This window comes from Oncorhynchus clarkii, unplaced genomic scaffold (genome assembly GCF_045791955.1).
Source record: "Oncorhynchus clarkii lewisi isolate Uvic-CL-2024 unplaced genomic scaffold, UVic_Ocla_1.0 unplaced_contig_13371_pilon_pilon, whole genome shotgun sequence".
Lineage (NCBI taxonomy): Eukaryota > Metazoa > Chordata > Actinopteri > Salmoniformes > Salmonidae > Oncorhynchus > Oncorhynchus clarkii.
Genome location: NW_027258130.1, coordinates 98064 through 118567, shown reverse-complemented (window position 1 = coordinate 118567; position 20504 = coordinate 98064). Strand labels below are relative to the sequence as shown.

The window sequence follows — 20504 nt, the reverse complement described above, 5'->3', positions numbered from 1 at the left end:
ATGGCTGTTGGAGAGGGGAGGGGCAGTTGAGTGAGCTGGGGTCTTTTATTGCCCTGCCTCTGGGAGCCTGACAGCTTGTGACATGATGAGAGAGTGAGAGAGGGTCTGTCTACCTGTAAGATATTCAGGTAGGCGAATTTAACAATGACTTGCAGGCAGTGGGTTAAGAATAACTGATGACCAAAAATGAATACAGATTATACCACCACCCAAAAGGGCACTTCAGAGACTGGAAGGGCAAAGGGGCATGTGCTCTACAAAGGTAGAGCCCTGTCTGTCCACGTCCTATCTGTCCTTAAACAAAGTGGGCACTGCTTCATGTGGCAACAGCAACACTCACCTAAATAGCCCATATGCCACTGGGTGAGAGAAGTTTTCATTATTTTTGGGCAGCATTATGTGAGGTGTTATTATGTGTTCTTACCGATGATGATGAGCCAATTTAGTTAGGAATATGCCACCCTCGTCAATCTGTCACCTAATCCTGCCTGATGGGCAGGCCAGCCCTGGATTAAAGTATTGGCTGTAGAAGGAAGAGAAAACATAACATCTAATTGTTTTAAAATGACTTCTTATGACGTTGCTTGCCAGAATAAACATTGTAATTAATATTTTTTCCAATTTGCGTTACCCACTCCAGTCAGCAGATGGCGATATTAGTATTTCGGGTGATGCTTCTTGCGTGACGTACAATCTAGTGGACGGGCGGGAGGATTCTTCAACAGCGACAAAAGGCTTCTGATTCAACCAACGTGGTGGTTTGCTAGCGAACATTAAACCGAAACATTGAAGCGTTTAAGACAAATCTTGTGTATATTACTCTTTGTGTTTTAAACACAATTCTGTGTACATATCTACTCGTTCATTGAAACGTAGATTGCTTGTTAAATTAGCTAATGTGGTACATTTATATTGCACTAGGCTAATTGCCCGAAACATGAGCTCACTAATCTCGACGGAGAAAGAAGCTCTGGTGAAAGGAGAGGAAGAAGCTTTCAGGATGAAAAGGGAGGAAGAGGAGGCTATCACATTGAAAGAAGAAGAGGATGATATTACAGTGAAAGAGGAATATGGGAAAGAGGTTGTGGAAGAGGAGGAGGTAGAAGCTTTCAGAATCAAAAAGGAGGAAGATGCCGTAATTTTGACAGAAGAGGAAGAACCTTTTGGAGTAAAAGAGGAAGAGGAGGCTATCTCAATTAAAGTGGAGGAGGAAGACGTTTTGGGAGTGAAAAAGGATGAGGCTGAAGATTCGAGTAAGACCAGTGAACACTGACTTAAAAACGGGCACAAAATATGCATTTATTGAACTAATGTGGGGTTTGAAAGGGGCATTCTACTGAAGTTCTACACTTTAATATGTTGTTCAGTACTCAATACATTGTTAACGGTGCTATCCGTCATTGGTACATATATTTTTGTGACTTTTCTATTAGATTTAGTGAAATATTTGTGTAGTCCACGTTTAAAGTGCACTTCATCTAACAGGCTTTTCGAATTCAACATTGGTGCATAATTTCTACTTAAATTGTCAAACGCGAAAGGCACCCTTTTCGTGGAAAGACCCTTTTTACATTTGCAACACAAACAATATTTTAGGAAATCACGATGAAAGTGGCCATTATAGGCCCTGTTCTTAGACATAGTCATGCCTCTTGTAAGACTCTGTGATTGCAGTAGATGGTCATAAGTTTACCATCTGTTTGATGTTCTCGTTCACACAGGAGAGAGACATGACTATGGTGGATCCTCTGGGGAGCTTCAACAACATGCTGACGAGGCAGAGGACAGTCTCTCCAGATCTGAACACCAGATGGTACAGCTTTGGTCTGGTCTAGCATACAGCTTGGTCTGGTCTAGCATACAGCTTTGGTCTGGTCTAGCATACAGCTTGCTCTATCGTGGTCTGGGCTGGGTTTCTGTAAAGCACTTTATGTCAACAGTGACATCAGCATCCATAATGATATGTGTCTGTGTCCCCTCTTTATGGTTACCAGGACAACGCTAGCCGTTTGGTACAGCTTTTTAAAATTTATTTATTTTTATTTCACCTTTATTTAACCAGGTAGGCCAGTTGAGAACACCTTTATTTAACCAGGTAGGCCAGTTGAGAACACCTTTATTTAACCAGGTAGGCCAGTTGAGAACACCTTTATTTAACCAGGTAGGCCAGTTGAGAACACCTTTATTTAACCAGGTAGGCCAGTTGAGAACACCTTTATTTAACCAGGTAGGCAAGTTGAGAACACCTTTATTTAACCAGGTAGGCCAGTTGAGAACACCTTTATTTAACCAGGTAGGCCAGTTGAGAACACCTTTATTTAACCAGGTTCTCTCTCAACAAGTTCTCATTTACAACTGCGACCTGGCCAAGATAAAACATAGCAGTTCGACACATACAACAACACAGAGTTACACATGGAATAAGCAAAACATACAGTCAATAATTCAGTAGAACAAAAGAAAACAAAAAGTCTATATACAGTGAGGGCAAATGAGGTAAGATAATTACGATATAGCAATTAAACACTGGAATGGTAGATGTTCAGAAGATGAATGTGCAAGTAGAGATACTGGGGTGCAAAGGAGTAAGATAAATAAATACAGTATGGGGATGAGGTAGTTGGATGGGCTGTTTACAGATGGACTAAGTACAGGTGCAGTGATCTGTAAACTGCTCTGACAGCTGGTGCTTAAAGCTAGTGAGGGAGATGTGTCTCCAGCTTCAGAGATTTTTGCAATTCGTTCCAGTCATGGGCAGCAGAGAACTGGAAGGAAAGACAACCAAAGGAGGGATTGGCTTTGGGGGTGACCAGTGAGATATACCTGCTGGAGTGCGTGCTGCTATGGCGACCAGTGAGCTGAGATAAGACGGGGCTTTACCTAGCAGAGACTTGTAGATAACCTGTAGCCAGTGGATTTGGCGACGAGTATGAAGCGAGGGCCAGCCAACGAGAGTGTACAGGTCGCAATGGTGGGTAGTGTATGGGGATTTGGTGACAAAACGGATGGCACTGTGATAGACTGCATCCAGTTTGTTGAGCATTGATGGGGGCATTCGATGCTAATGCAGAACGCCACAGGATGTTTTTGTGCTGGTCAAGGGCAGACAGGTCTGGTGTGAACCAAGGACTATATTCCTAGTTCAACATTTTTTGAGAGGGGCATGCTAAGATGGTGAGGAAGGCACTTTTAAAGAATAGCCAGGCATTATCTACTGACGAGATGAGGTCAATGTCATTCCAGGAATGAGGCTCAGTAGTGTGTGTGGCCTCCACGTGCCTGTATGACCTCCCTACAACGCCTGGGCATGCTCCTGGTGAGGTGGCGCATGGTCTCCTGAGGGATCTCCTCCCAGACCTGGACTAAAGCATCCGCCAACTCCTGGGCAGTCTGTGGTGCAACGTGGCGTTGGTGGATGGAGCGAGACATGATGTCCTAGATGTGCTCAATTGGATTCAGGTCTAGTTACCACCTGCAGAACCACTCCTTTATTGGGGGTCTTGCTAATTGCATATAATTTCCACCTGTTGTCTATTCCATTTGCACAACAGCATGTGAAATGTATTGTCAATCAGAGTTGCTTCCTAAGTGGACAGTTTGATTTCACAGAAGTGTGATTGACTTGGAGTTACATTGTGTTGTTTAAGTGTTCCCTTTATTTTTTTGAGCAGTGTAGTATCGAGGGCACAGCTGGGGGCAGAGGGAGGTCTATAGCAAGCGGCAAAAGTGAGAGACTTGTTTCTGGATGCATTTTTAGAAGTAGAAGCTCAAATCGTTTGGGTGCAGACTTAGCCTGCAGAGTTCTGTATTACTTTCTATCTTTGCAGTAGATTGCAACACCGCCCCTTTGGCAGTTCTATCTTGGCGGAAAACGTTATAGTTAGCGATGGAGATTTCAGGGTTTTTGGTGGTTTTCCTAAGCCAGGATTCAGACACGGCTGAATGAGTGTGCTAAAGCAGTGAGTAAAACAAACTTAGGGAGTAGGCTTCTAATGTTAACATGCATGAAACCAAGGCTTTTACGTTAACAGAAGTCAACAAATGAGAGGGCCTGGGGAGTGGGATGGGAGCTAGGCACTGCAGGACCTGGATTAACCTCCACATCACCGGCGGAACAGAGGAGAAGTTGGATAAGGGTACGGCTAAATGCTATACGAACTGGCCATCTAGCACGTTCAGAACAGAGAGTAAAAGGAGCAGGTTTCTGGGCACGATATCATAGATTCAAGGCATAATGTACAGACAAAGGTAAGGTAGGATGTGAGTACATTGGAGGTAAACCTAGGCATTGAGTAATGATGAGAGAGATATAGTCTCTAGAGATGTTTAAACCAGGTGATGTCATCTCATATGTAGGAGGTGGAACAACATGGTTGGTTAAGGCATATTGAGCAGGGCTAGAGGCTCTACAGTGAAATAATACAGTAATCACTAACCAGGACAGTAATGGACAAGGCATATTGATATTAGAGAGAGGTATGCGTAGCCAAGTGAACATTTGGGTCCAGTGAGTGGTTGGGCTGGCTGGGGACACGGCAATTCAGACAGCTAGCTGGCTAACAAGCTAACAGTTAGTAGGCCGGAGCTAAACAAGCTAGCAGCTAGTAGACCAGGGCAAGCTAGCAGTTAGCAAGGGCTAGCAGTTAGCAAGCCGGGCAGGCAAGCTAGCAATTAGCAGACCTGCTTAGCAAGCAAGCAGTTAGCAAGGGCTAGCAGTTAGCAGACCGGGCAGGCAAGCTAGCAGTTAGCAGACCTGCTTAGCAAGCAAGCAGTTAGCAAGGGCTAGCAGTTAGCAGTCCGGGCAGACAAGCTAGCAGTTAGCAAGCAAGCAGTTAGCAAGGGCTAACAGTTAGCAGACCGGGCAGGCAAGCTAGCAGTTAGCAGACCAGGGCCCGGCAGTTTAGCAGTTAGCAGACCAGGTTAGCAAGCAAGCAGATAGCAGGGGCTAGAAAGCTAGCCGTGGTCGCGATGGGGGTAAGTCTATTTTTGTAAGTCTGTTTTTGCCTCTTCGTGCGGTGACGTCGATAGACCAGCTTGGTCTGGTCTAGCATACAGCTTGCTCTATCGGGCTGGATTTCTGTAAGGCACTTTATGACAACAGTGACATCAGCATCCATAATGATATGTGTCTGTGTCCCCTCTTTATGGTTACCAGGACAACGCTAGCCCTTCCTCCCTCCCGGAGTCCCTGTGGCGTGCCTCTCCCGGTAGCACCTTACTGCTGGGTATGAAGAGGTTGTCTGTGCTGCTGGTGGACTGCAGGACAAGAACAGGGCTGAGTGGAACTGTGAGAGGAGGAGAAGAGAAGAAAGGATCAGATTTGACTCATCAAAGTAAGTGCTGTTGTTTAGTTTGAACAAATACAATAGATCTGCCCACTGGTATCTGTTACCAGGACAACCAGCAGAGTTCTGTTAGTTGACAGGAAGGTGGACTGGTATCTGTTACCAGGACAACCAGCAGAGTTCTGTTAGTTGACATGAATATAGACTGGTGGATATGGGTGTTATGAATATCATAACACTGAAAAAGGATTCTGCCAATGAAAAGAGAGAAACCAATAGACCATATAAAACCTTGATGAAAGGTAGATTTAGAGAGAAAGTTTCAAGATGATCTGATGTAAGGTGCTTGTTTTACAAAAACATTTCCATAAAACATTATGGATGTTACATTGCCTGTCCCAGTCAACCCCCCTATCTTTACAAGACTGTAGAACAGGCAAACCAAACTCAAGACACTGTTAATTAATTAACTAATACTGGAGGAAAGCTGTGATCAGGCTGCCCACTCAAGCAAAAGCTTCGAACTGTAACCAGTGCCGGCAACCTTGTTCAGGTTATCAATCAACCTACCAGGGTAGTGACAAACAGTAGAGGAATGAAATCATCAACATGGTTTGATCATATCTTTACTAATGCTGCAGAAATGGGTTTTAAAGCAGTATCCAGATCCATCAGATGTAGTGATCACAATATAGTAGTCATATCTAGGAAAACCACCGTTCCAAAGGCTGGGACTAATATTGTGTATAAGAGGTCATACAATTTTTTTGTAGTGATTCCTATGTTGTTGATGTAAATAATATTTGTTGGTCCGTGGTGTGTAATGAGGAGCAACCAGACACTGCCCTTGACACGTTTGAAACTGCTTATACCAGCTACTAATAAGCAGCACCCATTAAGAAAATGACTGTAAAAACTGTTAAATCCACGTGGATTGATGAGGAATTACAAAATGGTATGATGAAGAGGGAGGCAAAAGAGATGGCATATAGGTCTGGCTGAATAACTGATTGGCAAACCTATTGCAAACTGAGAAATCATGTGACTAAACTGAATAAAAAGAAGAAACTACACTATGAAACAAAGATAAATTACATGAAGAATGATAGTAAAAATCTTTGGAGCATCTTCAATGAAATTTTGCGCAAATAAAATCAACAATGACAAGTCACTGGTGTCTGACAACACGGATGGAAAATTGAGGATAATAGCGGCCGATATTGCCATTCCTATTTTCCTTGTCTTTAATTTAAGCCTACTAGAAAGTGTGTTCCCTCAGGCCTGGAGGGAAGCTAAAGTCATTCCACTACCCAAGAATAGTAAAGCTCCCTTTACTGGCTTAAATAGCTGACCAATCAGCCTGTTACCCACCCTAACATGCTGACCAATCAGCCTGTTACCCACCCTAACATGCCGACCAATCAGCCTGTTACCCACCCTAACATGCCGACCAATCAGCCTGTTACCCACCCTAACATGCCGACCAATCAGCCTGTTACCCACCCTAACATGCCGACCAATCAGCCTGTTACCCACCCTAACATGCTGACCAATCGGCCTGTTACCCACCCTAACATGCCGACCAATCGGCCTGTTACCCACCCTAACATGCCGACCAATCGGCCTGTTACCCACCCTAACATGCCGACCAATCAGCCTGTTACCAACCCTAACATGCCGACCAATCAGCCTGTTACCAACCCTAACATGCCGACCAATCAGCCTGTTACCCACCCTAACATGCCGACCAATCAGCCTGTTACCAACCCTAACATGCTGACCAATCAGCCTGTTACCCACCCTAACATGCCGACCAATCAGCCTGTTACCCACCCTAACATGCCGACCAATCAGCCTGTTACCCACCCTAACATGCCGACCAATCAGCCTGTTACCCACCCTAACATGCCGACCAATCAGCCTGTTACCCACCCTAACATGCCGACCAATCAGCCTGTTACCAACCCTAACATGCTGACCAATCAGCCTGTTACCCACCCTAACATGCTGACCAATCAGCCTGTTACCCACCCTAACATGCTGACCAATCAGCCTGTTACCCACCCTAACATGCTGACCAATCAGCCTGTTACCCACCCTAACATGCTGACCAATCAGCCTGTTACCCACCCTAACATGCTGACCAATCAGCCTGTTACCCACCCTAACATGCCGACCAATCAGCCTGTTACCCACCCTAACATGCCGACCAATCAGCCTGTTACCCACCCTAACATGCCGACCAATCAGCCTGTTACCCACCCTAACATGCTGACCAATCAGCCTGTTACCCACCCTAACATGCCGACCAATCAACCCTTACATTTTTGGAAAAAAATAGTTTGTCCAGATACGATGCTATTTTACAGTAAACAAATTGATACTTTCAGCTTATAGGGAAGGACATTCAATAAGCACAGCACTTACAAATGACTGATTGGCTGAGAGAAATTGATGATAAAAATATTGTTGGGGCTGTTTTGTTTGACTTCGGTTCGGCATTTGACATTATCGATCATAGTCTGTTGCTGACAAAAACGTATGGCTTTACACCCCCTGCTGTATTGTGGATAAAGAGTTCTTTTTTAAAATGTAACCTTTATTTAACTAGGCAGGTCAGTTATAAACAAATTATTATTTTCAATGACGGTCTAGGACTGCCTTGTTCAGGGACAGAAGGACAGAGTTTTACCTTGTCAACTCGGGGATTCAATCCAGCAATCTTTCGGTTACTGGCCTACCGCTCTAACCGCTAGGCTACCTGCCGCCCCAGAGCTACCTGTCTAACGGAACACAAAGAGTGTTCTTTAATGGAAGCCTGTACAACAAAATCAAGGTAGAATCAGGAATTCCCCAGGGCAGCTGTTTGGCACCTACTTTTTTTCAATCTTTACCAACAACATGCCAATGACATTTGAGTAAAGCCAGTGAGTCTATGTATGCGGATGACTCAACACTGTACACGTCAGCTACTACAGCGACTGAAATGACTGCAACACTTAACATAGAGCTGCAGTTAGTTTCAGAATGGGTGTCAAGGAATAAGTTAGTCCTAAATATTTCTGATTACCTTAAGTTACATGGCCTACTATGCTAATTCTGTAGCGGTATTGTTAGAGGTGGGTAAATAAATATTTTGTTGGTGCGCCAGGCAGGTATTGACCCTAGTTAATAAAGTTAGTTATTACCTATTATAACATTATTATTATTAAATATTATTAAAACCGAAAGGATGAGAGTAGAATAGATAGAGTAGCGCTTCCAGACACGTTCTAAACATGATGGAGACTTAAAGGAGGACTGTAGCACCTAATGATGAAGCATTATGGAGTCTGAAAGGAGGACTGTAGCATCTAATGATGACACATTATGGAGTCTTAAAGGAGGACTGTAGCACCTAATGATGAAGCATTATGGAGTCTTAAAGGAGGACTGTAGCATCTAATGATGAAACATTATGGAGTCTTAAAGGAGGACTGTAACATCTAATGATGAACATTATGGAGTCTTAATTACTATGGAGTCTGATGCTTTAAAGGAGAAGTTTACCCAACATCCAGGAACTCCTAAGTGATTCCATACATTGAAACTAGTCCAGTGGATTTTTTTCTCTCTCCCCCTCTCTCTCCCTGTAGTGTTGTACTGAAACAGCTGCTCTCCCTCTCTCTCCCTGTAGTGCTGTACTGAAACAGCTGCAAAACGTGACTAGTGGCGTTGCTGGATGCGGGCCTCACTCTGCTGCTTTGCCAGTTAATTTGTTATTTTATTACAGCTATGGCCTTTGTCTTTCACCTGGAGTTGTTTATTGAGGTCTGAGAATAAAAAACACTTTTCAACATATACAAAATAAACTCAGCAAAAAAATGTACGGATCTTTTTCAGGACCCTGTCTTTCAAAGATTATTCGTAAAAAAAATCTAAATAACATTGCAGATCTTCATTGCAAAGGGTTTAAAAACTGTTTCCCATGCTTGTTCAATGAACCATAAACAATTAATGAACACGCACCTGTGGAATGGTCGAACCTCTTGGATCTACCCATCCCGGACCCGGGAGAATTGTCATCAACTGACACTAAGTAGCATAACGCAACGGACAAAAAACCTATAAATAAAATAAATCTTACTAGAAAATATTCATATTCATGAAATCACAAGTGAAATATATTCAAACACAGTTTAGCCTTTTGTTAATCACCCTGTTGTCTCAGATTTTTGAAAATATGCTTTACAGCCAAAGCAAGACAAGCATTTGTGTAAGTTTATCGATAGCCTAGCATAGCATTATGCCTTGCTAGCAGCAGGCAATCTGGTCACGAAAATCAGAAAAGCAATCAAATTAAATCGTTTACCTTTGATGAGCTTCCGATGTTTTCACTCACGAGACTCCCAGTTAGATAGCAAATGTTCCTTTTTTCCAGAAATTTTTTTTTTGTAGCCAAAAATAGCTCCGTTAGTTCTTCACGTTTGGCTGAGAAAACGACCGGAAATTGCGGTCACGACAACGCCGAAAAATATTCCAAATTAGCTCCATAATATCGACAGAAACATGGCAAACGTTGTTTATAATCAATCCTCAAGGTGTTTTTCAAATATCTATTCGATAATATACCAACTGGGACAGGTGGCTTCTTAGTAGGAAAGAGAGAAACAATGGCCGCATTTGTCTTTTACGCACAAATCACTCTGAGAGCCTCCAGCTGACCACTGACGCAATGTTGTCGTTCACGCTCATTTTTCAAAATAAAAGCCTGAAATTATGTGTAGTGACACTAGACACATTAGGGAAGCCATAGAAAAAGGAATCTGGTTGATATCTCATTCACTGCTCAATAGGGACGCATAGGAACGCAGAGCTTTTCTAAATAAGAGTCCCTTCCTGGTTGGATTTTTCTCAGGCTTTCTTTCGCCTGTAATATCAGTTCTGTTATACTCACAGACAATATTTTTTTTACAGTTTTGTAAACTTTAGAGTGTTTTCTATCCTAAGCTGTCAATTATATGCATATTTTAGCGTCTTGTCCTGACAAAATAGCCTGTTTACTTTGGGAACGTTATTTTTCAAAAAAGGAAAATAGTGCCCCCTAGATTCAACAGGTTTTAATACCCACAGCTTACAGACGGTAGGCAATTAAGGCCTTTCTACTGAATCTGGAAAAACACCAAAAGAAAGACGTCCCTGCTCATCTGCGTGAACGTGCCTTAGGCATGCTGCAAGGAGGCATGAGGACTGCAGATGTGGCCAGGGCAATAAATTGCAATGTCCGTACTGTGAGATGCCTAAGACAGCGCTACAGAGAGACAGGACGGACAGCTTATCGTCCTCGCAGTGGCAGACCACGTGTAACAACACCTCTACAGGATCGGTACATCCGAACATCACACCTGCGGGACAGGAACAGGATGGTAACAACAACTGCCCGAGTTACACCAGGAACGCACAATCCCTCCATCAGTGCTCAGACTGTCCGCAATAGGCTGAGAGAGGCTGGATTGAGGGCTTGTAGGGCTGTTTAAAGGTAGGTCCTCAACAAACATCACTGACAACAACGTCGCCTCTGGGCACAAACCCACCATCACTGGACCAGACAAGACTGGCAAAAAGTGCTCTTCACTGACAAGTTGCGGTTTTGTCTCCAGGGGTGATGGTCGGATTCGCGTTTATCGTCGAAGGAATGAGCATTACACAGAGGCCTGTACTCTGGAGCGGGATCGATTTGGAGGTGGAGGGGCCGTCATGGTCTGTGGCGGTGTGTCACAGCATCATCAGACTGCGCTTGTTGTCATTGCAGGCAATCTCAACGCTGTGTGTTACAGGGAAGACATCCTCCTCCCTCATGTGGTACCCTTCCTGCAGGCTCATCCTGACATGACCCTCCAGCATGACAATGCCACCTGTTTCATCAATTTTAGAATAATGCTGATATGTAACAACATTTGGAAAAGGTGAAGGGGTCTGTATACTTAACGAATGCACTGTGTGTGTGTGTGTGTGTGTGTATACTGAACCAAAATATAAACAACAATTTCATGGATTTACAGTTCATATAAGTCAGTCATTGTAAGTAAATAAATAAATTAGGCCCTAATCTATGGACTTTACATGACTGGGCAGGGGCGCAGCCATTGGTGGGCCCTCGAGGGCATACGCCCACCCATTGCGTGGCCAGGCCCAGACAATCAGAATTAGTTTTTCCCCACAAAAGGGCTTCATTACAAAGAGAAATACAACTCTGGTGGCTGGTCTCAGACGATGTGGAGGTCCTGGGCTGGCGTCGTTATATGTCATTATGACATCATGGATGAATTCTAGAATATACCATATATCCTAGGATGGTCTGTGGTTGTGAGGCAGTTGGATGTACTGCCAAATTCTCTAAAATGACGTTGGAGGAGGCTTCTGGAAGATAATTTAACATTCAAATATCTGGTAACAGCTCCAGTGGATATTCCTGAAGTCAGCATGCCAATTGCTCGCTCCCTCAAAACTCGAGACAATCTGCGGCATTGTGTTGTGTGACAAAACTGCACATTTTAGAGTGGCCTTTTATTATCCACAGCACAAGGTGGACCTGTGTAATAACCAAGCTCTTCAATCAGCTTCTTGATATGCCACACCTGTCAGGTGGATGGATTATCTTGGCAAAGAATAAATGTTGACTAACAGTGATGCTCATGAAACATCCAACACTTTACATGTTGCGTTTATATTTTTGTTTTTTGTTGTTACTATCAGTTTTAGGAACATTTACCCAAAATATGACATCAGCGATAATCAAAATGTTGAAAATCTGTGAACTAAGAAATCGGTCCATTTAAACAGCAATGTGTCGAACCCTTTCAACAACGGGGAGATGTTACTGATGTGCTTTGTATCTGCGACGTAAAAACAAGTTTTGGACTTCCACACAAAATTACTTCTTTTAGTTATTTTATGTTTAAGGATGTGTGTTCACTCCTGGGCAAAAGTTGAGACACAAATATACATTTTCACGAAAAGTCTGCTGCCTCAAGTTTGTATGATGGCAATTTGCATATACTCCAGAATGTTATGAAGAGTGTTCAGATGAATTGTAATTAATTGCCAAGTCCCTCTTTGCCATGCAAATTAACTGAATCCCCCCCCCCCCCCCCCCCCCCCCCCCCCCCCCAAAAAAAACTTGAAGTTTCAAAAGGAGGGTGGGGCTTGGAATCATTGTATCATTGTTCTTCCTCTGTCACCCATGGTTACCCGCAAGGAAACACGTGCCATCATCGTTTCTTTGCACAAAAAAGGGCTTCACAGGCAAGGATATTGCTGCCAGTACGATTGCACCTAAATCAACCATTTATCGGCTCATCAAGGACTTCAAGGAGAGCGGTTAAATTGTTGTGAAGAAGGCTTCAGGGTGCCCAAGAAAGTCCAGCAAGCGCCGGGGACCGTCTCCTAAAGTTGATTCAGCTGCGGGATCGGGGCACCACCAGTACAGAGCTCGCTCAGGAATGGCAGCAGGCAGGTGTGAGTGCATCTACCTACACGCACAGTGAGGCGAAGACTTTTGGAGGATGGCCTGGTGTCAAGAAGGGCAGCAAATAAGCCACTTCTCTACAGGAAAAATATCAGGGAGACTGATATTCTGCAAAAGGTACAGAGATTGGACTGCTGAGTACTGGGGTAAAGTCATTTTCTCTGATGATCCCCTTTCTGATTGTTTGGGGCGTCCTGATAAAAGCTTGTCCGGAGAAGACAAGGTGAGCGCTACCATCAGTCCTGTGTAATGCCAACAGTAAAGCATCCTGAGACCATTCATGTGTGAGGTTGCTTCTCAGCCAATGGAGTGGGCTCACTCACAATGTTGCCTAAGAACACAGCCATGAATAAAGAATGGTACCAACACATCCTCCGAGAGCAACTTCTCCCAACCATCCAGGAACAGTTCGTGACGAATAATGCCTTTTACAGCATGATGGAGCACCTTGCCATAAGGCAAAAGTGATAACTAAGTGGCTCAGGGAACAAAACATCAATATTTTGGGTCCATGGCCAGGAATCTCCCCAGACCTTAATCCCATTGAGAACTTGTGGTCAATCCTCAAGAGGCAGGTGGACAAACAAAAACCCACAAATTCTGACAAACTCCAAGCATTGATTATGCAAGAATGGGCTGCCATCAGTCAGGATGTGGCCCAGAAGTTAATTGACAGCATGCCAGGGCAGATTGTAGAGGTCTTGAAAAAGAAGGGTCAACACTGCAAATATTGACTCCTTGCATCAACTTCATGTCATTGTAAATAAAAGCCTGTGACACTTATGAAATGCTTGTAATTATCCTTCAGCATTACATAGTAACATCTGACTAAAATATCTGAAGACACTGAAGCAGCAAACGTATTGTAAATTTAATATTTGTGTCATTCTCAAAACTTTTGGCCACGACTGTAGGTCGCATTCTGTATCATACAGCTATGAAAGTTATATATTTAGAACCACCTGCTCGATTGGAATCCAGCGACGTCTGTGTCTTGAGTGTTCTAGAACTGTTTCGTTTTTTGTGTTCTGACTTGTAAAACAGGATGAATAAATAAGTCTTGTAAACATCAGTAATTACCAGGAAACTCTACAATATTTTTTTTTAAATCACACCAAGATTGTTAAAACTGGCCTCAGGTTATTGAGGGATCTGATTTAGGATTTACCCTCGTAGCAAGGTTGTTTTATCATGTGGAGGTTTCATTCAGGTCTCTATTTTAAAAAACACTCTCTTTGGCAGGAGAAAGACCAGACTCAGAGGAACCAGAGCCAGGGACGTCCAAACCAACAAGACGACACCTGTGTTCCCACTGTGGAAAGGGTTGTAACCTCTTGTGGGAGCTGAAACAACATGAGAGAATACACACAGGGGAGAAGCCTTTCCACTGCTCCCAGTGTGGAAAAAGTTTTGGCCATAAAGGAACCCTGAACAAACACGAGAGAATACACACAGGGGAGAAGCCTTACCACTGCTTCCAGTGTGGAAAGTGTTTTAACCTGTTAGGGTCTCTGAAACGACATGAGAGATTACACACAGGGCAGAAGCCTTACCACTGTTCCCAATGTGGAAAGGGTTGTAACCTCCTATGGGAGCTGAAACAACATGAGAGAACACACACAGGGGAGAAGCCTTACCACTGCTCGCAGTGTGGAAAGAGTTTTAACCAGAAAGGACACATGAAAGCCCATGAGAGAATACACACAGGGGAGAAGCCTTACCACTGCTCCCAGTGTGGAAAGAGTTTTAGCCGGTTAAGGAACCTGAAAGTTCATGAGATAATACACACAGGGGAGAAGCCTTACCAGTGCTCCCAGTGTGGCAAGTGTTTTAACCAGTTAGGAGCCATGAAACAACACGAGAGAATACACACAGGGGAGAAGCCTTACCACTGCTCCCAGTGTGGAAAGTGTTTCAACTGGTCAGGGGATCTGAAAAAACATGAGAGATTACACACAGGGGAGAAGCTTTACCACTGTTCCCAATGTGGAAAGGGTTGTAACTTATTATGGGATCTGAAACAACATGAGAGAACACACACAGGGGAGAAGCCTTACCACTGCTCGCAGTGTGGAAAGAGTTTTAAACTGAAAGGACACCTGAAAGCTCATCAGAAAATTCACACAGGGGAGAAGCCTTACCACTGCTCCCAGTGTGGAAAGTGTTTCAGCCGGTCAGGTGATCTGAAGAAACATGAGCGAATACACACAGGGGAGAAGCCTAACCACTCCTCACAGGGTGCAAAGCTTTTGCCCATTGAGGAAGCATGAAAGAACACATGAGACTGCACACAGAGGAGAAGGCTTAGAAAAGCTCAGACTGTGGGAAAACATATTACTCATAACAATCACTTAAATGCCATTAGAGAATCCACACAGGAGAGAGAAATTACTTCTCTTAGTGTGTATATTGATATTTCACATCTCATTGACTTAACATTCATAAGAGAACATACACAGTGCTCCCATTGTCTTATATTGTTGACTGATAATGTGTTGACCTGCTTTTACCATGTGAAATGGCTTCTTCCAATTATTGATAAACATGTACCTATAAAGAAACTGACTGTTAGAACTGTTAAGGCTCCATGGATTGATGAGGAATTTAAAAACTGTATGGTTGAAAGAGTTGGGGCAAAAGGAGTGGCTAATAAGTCAGGCTACACACCTGGCTGGCTGACTTACTGCAAATTGAGAAATGATGTGACCAAACTCAACACAAAAATAATAAACTTTATTATGAAGCCAAGATCTATGATATAATTTTTTTTGAAGTACTTTAAATGAAATTATGGGCAGAAAGACAAATTCAACTTTCAACAGCAGCAACAGTTAGTCAGACACCTCGGTAGCTTGCTAGACAAAATAGACGAACCAGTAAAGATCTTTAGACGCTTTAGTGTATATTAGACACAGTTTTTTAAACACACTTCTGTCGCCTAGCTAGTTATCCACTTTAATGTCATATTTGCGGTGTTGTTGTTATTAGTTAGCTAGCGGGCTGGTTAAGTTAGCATTAGCATAGCTAGCTAACATCTCCGACCATGTGTTCACTAAGCTACTCTCCTCCTGCTAAAGAAGAGGAGGTCTGCTGGACGGAGAAAGAAGCTCTCGTCAGAGAGGGGGAGGAGGAGGAAGAAGAAGCTGTTACAGTAAAAAGAGAAGTAGAGGGTGAAGCTGTTATAGTGAAAGAAGAAGAAGACGCGTTCAGAGTGAAAGATGTTACAGTAAAAGAAGAGGAGGAGGGGGAGATGACTGTTACATCGAAAAGGGAGGAGGAGGAAACTGGATATCTGGGCCCCGTTTCCCAAAGTTCCCTTAAGGCATCTAGGCATGGTTCTAAAGATGAAGTTAGCCGTGAAATGCTTTTGGGAAACCGGGGGCCTGATAAACACTAGTAAGTACTGTCTTAAAAACAGAGGCTTAAACTCTGCAGTTGAACTGATGTGTGGTTTTAAAAAGGATATCTGCAGTTGCTTTAAAATTATTTATTTCTAGCCATTGATTCTTGAAGATTATAAACTGTGTGGTTCCCGCCCTGAATGCTGATTGGCTGACAGCCATGGTATATCAGACCGTATACCACGAGTATGACAACTTTTTACTGTTCTAATTATGTTGGTAACCAGTTTATATAGATAAGGCACGTCAAGGGTTTGTGGTGTAAACCAACACTGTGTAGCCTCAAAACGTGGTTAAAACTAGAATGTTGATATCGTGGATGGAATTTTAGAGTAGTTACATTTCTCCAGCCCCATCCATCATCATCTTATTACCTAAACAGTGGTGGAATGTGTAATTACATCATCACATCATTGTTACATCATAAACGTTTATGAAGTGGCGGAATGACGCTTTATTGTTTAAATTGCAGATTGGTTGGTTGATTTGATTGTGGCTTCTTCTTTTTTTTTTGACAGAGTGACATCTTTGTTATTGAACTTCTACAGGAAACACTGTCCCAAAGTCTGGACAGTTGCTGCTCTGATTTGTCATCCCGAGGGTCCCAGAGATAAAAATGTAGCGTACTTTTGTTTGATAAAATCGTTTTTTATATCCAGTGTTTTGCATTAATTCCAGACTCTTTCAACTTGCAACAAAACAATTTATGAAATCTAAATCGGCAAAACGTTGTTTAACCCGGGTCAAGTTTGGTTTCTGTGCAAATCCCCCAGACACTCTAGAAGACAACCAAACTTGTTTCATCATTCTACATTACATATTGGCTACGCAACACGTCAATTATACCACGAAGGTCAACCACCATTACTCACCAATGAGACGAGCGGTGTTCACTTGATTGACAGTGCGGTTATTAGTTCTGAATATATATATATATTTTTTTTTGCGGTTGTCATAGGCAACTGTTGTTTTTGTTTTGATTATTACTTGAAACAGTCGCTAAGGTAATATCTTGTATATTTGGTTGTGATATTTGCAAAATACTTTATTCTTGATGCTGATTAACACCAGTAAGTACTTTCTGAAAACATAAACTCAGTTGTTGAACTGATGTGTGGTTGTTAAAGGGGAAATCTGCAGTTGTTGAACTCATGTGTGGTTGTTAAAAGGGAAATCTGCAGTTGTTGAACTCATGTGTGGTTGTTAAAAGGGAAATCTGCAGTTGTTGAACTGATGTGTGGTTGTTAAAAGGGAAATCTGCAGTTGTTGAACTGATGTGTGGTTGTTAAAGGGGAAATCTGCAGTTGTTGAACTGATGTGTGGTTGTTAAAAGGGAAATCTGCAGTTATTTTTACAATTATTTTTATTAGCTTGAATGCTAACACTCATTGATAGGCTGGTTGCAAAGCCAAAGAGCATTTTTACTGGTTGAGGTATTTTTTTAAAGTATAAATCAAATTTTATTTGTCACATACACATGATTAGCAGATGTTAATACGAGTGTAGCGAAATGCTTGTGCTTCTAGTTCCGACAAAGCGGTTGATTTGTGACAATGACACAAATATTATATTTTGCAGGACATTATAACGAGCCTTACGATTATAATCCCAGAGTTAAATGCTCTCATAAACAACCTGGAAACGGAGGCTAATGTTGCAGCCTACGATCTTGAGATGATAATGTGCAGTAACATTCAGAATACATTAAAACTCAAATCTTCGCTCACCATTTTTGCTCCTGGCAGATATACTACATCCATAACTAGTGGTTTCCTCATTACCAGATATACTACATCCATAACTAGTGGTTTCCTCATTACCAGATATACTACATCCATAACTAGTGGTTTCCTCATTACCAGATATACTACATCCATAACTAGTGGTTTCCTCATTAGCAGATATACTACATCCATAACTAGCTGTTTCCTCATTACCAGATATACTACATCCATAACTAGTGGTTTCCTCATTACCAGATATACTACATCCATAACTAGTGGTTTCCTCATTACCAGATATACTACATCCATAACTAGTGGTTTCCTCATTACCAGATATACTACATCCATAACTAGTGGTTTCCTCATTACCAGATATACTACATCCATAACTAGTGGTTTCCTCATTAGCAGATATACTACATCCATAACTAGTGGTTTCCTCATTACCAGATATACTACATCCATAACTAGTGGTTTCCTCATTACCAGATATACTACATCCATAACTAGTGGTTTCCTCATTAGCAGATATACTACATCCATAACTAGTGGTTTCCTCATTACCAGATATACTACATCCATAACTAGTGGTTTCCTCATTACCAGATATACTACATCCATAACTAGTGGTTTCCTCATTAGTATGGAGGAGTTTCTGCAACCAAATCGCCCTCTTGTGGCAATGTTTGCAAACACAGAAAGGAAATTATTGGAAACCGAATCTCATCTGGCACTGCGCCCGGCCCGCCACAGGAGTCGCTAGAAACAAGGATATCCCTACAGGTCAAACCCTCCCTAACCCCGACGACGCCAATTGTGCGTCGTCCCATGGACCTCCCGGTCACGGCCAGCTGCGACAGAGCCTGGGCACGAACCCAGAGACCACTGCGCCACCCGGGAGGCCTAAACTATGATCACTTGACTTTTTTTCACTTGACTTTTGATCACTTGACTGTCTTACGACAATAGTCAATTAAGTTTGTAAAAGCATTTAAACATTCATTACAGATGTAAATTGTTGCACAACATCCTGGGCATCACCTTTTAGCTGAAAGATACAGTGGATTTCTGATGTTGTGGGCCTTTAACCATCTGTCTGACTTTGTTGTTCACACAGGAGAAGGATGTGACTATTGTGGATCCTCTGGGGAGCCTCAACAACCTTGTGAAGCTGAAGAGGCAGAAAAGAGTCTCTTCACATCAGAACACCTCAAGAAACACCAGCGAAAACCCACAGGGAAGAAACCTTACCGCTGCTCTGACTGTGGGAAGAGTTATTTAAGATCAGATTCACTAAAAATACACCAGAGAACTTTATTCCTTATTCCTATCATGTAAGACTGGAAGGAAGACTGGAACATAGTATCAACAGGAACTCTTAGTTCCCTTTATCCATCTGTTACCTAAAATATAGTTTCAACACACAGACATCTGACTTTGTACAGTTGACCTTTTCATGCACTTGCAAGGTGTCTACCACTGATTCTTAATCTCAAGCTAAAGCAAAACATGAATCATTGTACTTTTGTCATCACGGGTGTTCCCATAATGTAGAGATATCAAGTTCTTACAAGTCAAATGACACACATCTCTGACACACACACTTATCCCACCAGACATGCCACCGGGGGTCTTTTCACAGTCCCCAAATCCAGAACAAATTCAAGAAAGCGTACAGTATTATATAGAGCCCTTATTGCATGGAACTTCCTTCCATCTCATGTTGCTCAAATAAACAGCAAACCTGGTTTCAAAAAACAGATCAAACCTCGCGGCACAACCCCTCTCCCCTATTTGACCTATATAGTTTGTGTGTATGAATTGATATGTAGGTGTCATTACGTTGGCCTGGGGGTAGGTTTATGACAGTCATAAATTCCTCTTCCCCCCTTTTTCCTCTCTCTACCCTGCTGATGTGACATTAGAAAACCCCTTGGTTAACATAGAGATTCTGGGAACATCAGAAGGTGGGGGGAAATTAACTATATTCTGGTAATCCGACCAATTGAACATATGCAGTGGTACTTAATGAATATGATGTCAGTTCGGTTGTTCAGTTACACCGATTATACCAAACATTTGGAACACCTTCCTAATATGGAGTTGGACCCTCCCCTTTCTCCCTCAGAACATTCTCAGTTCGTCGGGGCATGGACTCTACAAGGTGTCGAAAGCTTCCCACAGGAATGCTTGCCCATGTTGACTTCAATGCTTCCCACAATTGTGTCAAGTTGGCTGGATGTCCTTTGGGTGCAGTGGAGGCTCCTCAAAGGAGGAAGGGAAGAACCATCGTCCTCAAGTTATTTTATTAAAAATAAAAATTGTAAAACATCTCAAAAGTTATCCTTTTTAGATAAAACTATACTAAATATAATCATGTAACCAATTAATTGATTAAAACATATTATTTTGCGTCCTCCTCTGGGTTCATTGACTTCAATACAAAACCTAGGAGGATTATGGTTCTCAAGGCTTCCATAGACTTACACAGTTATGATGACAACTTCCGGAGGACATCCTCCAACCCATCAGAGCTCTTGCAGCATGAACTGACATGATGTCCAACCAATGAAAGGATCAGAGAATG

The 20504-nt window shown here is 42.6% G+C and overlaps 1 protein-coding gene across 1 annotated transcript; it reads left to right on the top strand.

Moving 5' to 3' along the window:
* Nucleotides 1-725: 725 nt before the first annotated feature.
* Nucleotides 726-15537, top strand: LOC139395750 (zinc finger protein ZFP2-like). The gene is made up of 4 exons (XM_071143109.1): nt 726-1253; nt 1722-1813; nt 5156-5333; nt 14035-15537. The coding sequence occupies exons 1-4, from the start codon at nt 938-940 to the stop codon at nt 15060-15062; spliced, it is 1614 nt and encodes a 537-aa protein (XP_070999210.1). The 5' UTR covers nt 726-937; the 3' UTR covers nt 15063-15537.
* The last annotated feature ends 4967 nt before the right edge of the window (nt 15538-20504 follow it).

What these genes read in the sequence shown, in the direction of transcription:
- LOC139395750 (XM_071143109.1), top strand. Translation starts at nt 938, where the DNA reads ATGAGCTCACTAATCTCGACGGAGAAAGAAGCTCTGGTGAAAGGAGAG. An exon ending in CCAGATCTGAACACCAGATG is followed by an intron (nt 1,814 to 5,155) that starts GTACAGCTTTGG and finishes TATGGTTACCAG; the next exon opens with GACAACGCTAGCCCTTCCTC. An exon ending in ATCAGATTTGACTCATCAAA is followed by an intron (nt 5,334 to 14,034) that starts GTAAGTGCTGTT and finishes TCTCTTTGGCAG; the next exon opens with GAGAAAGACCAGACTCAGAG.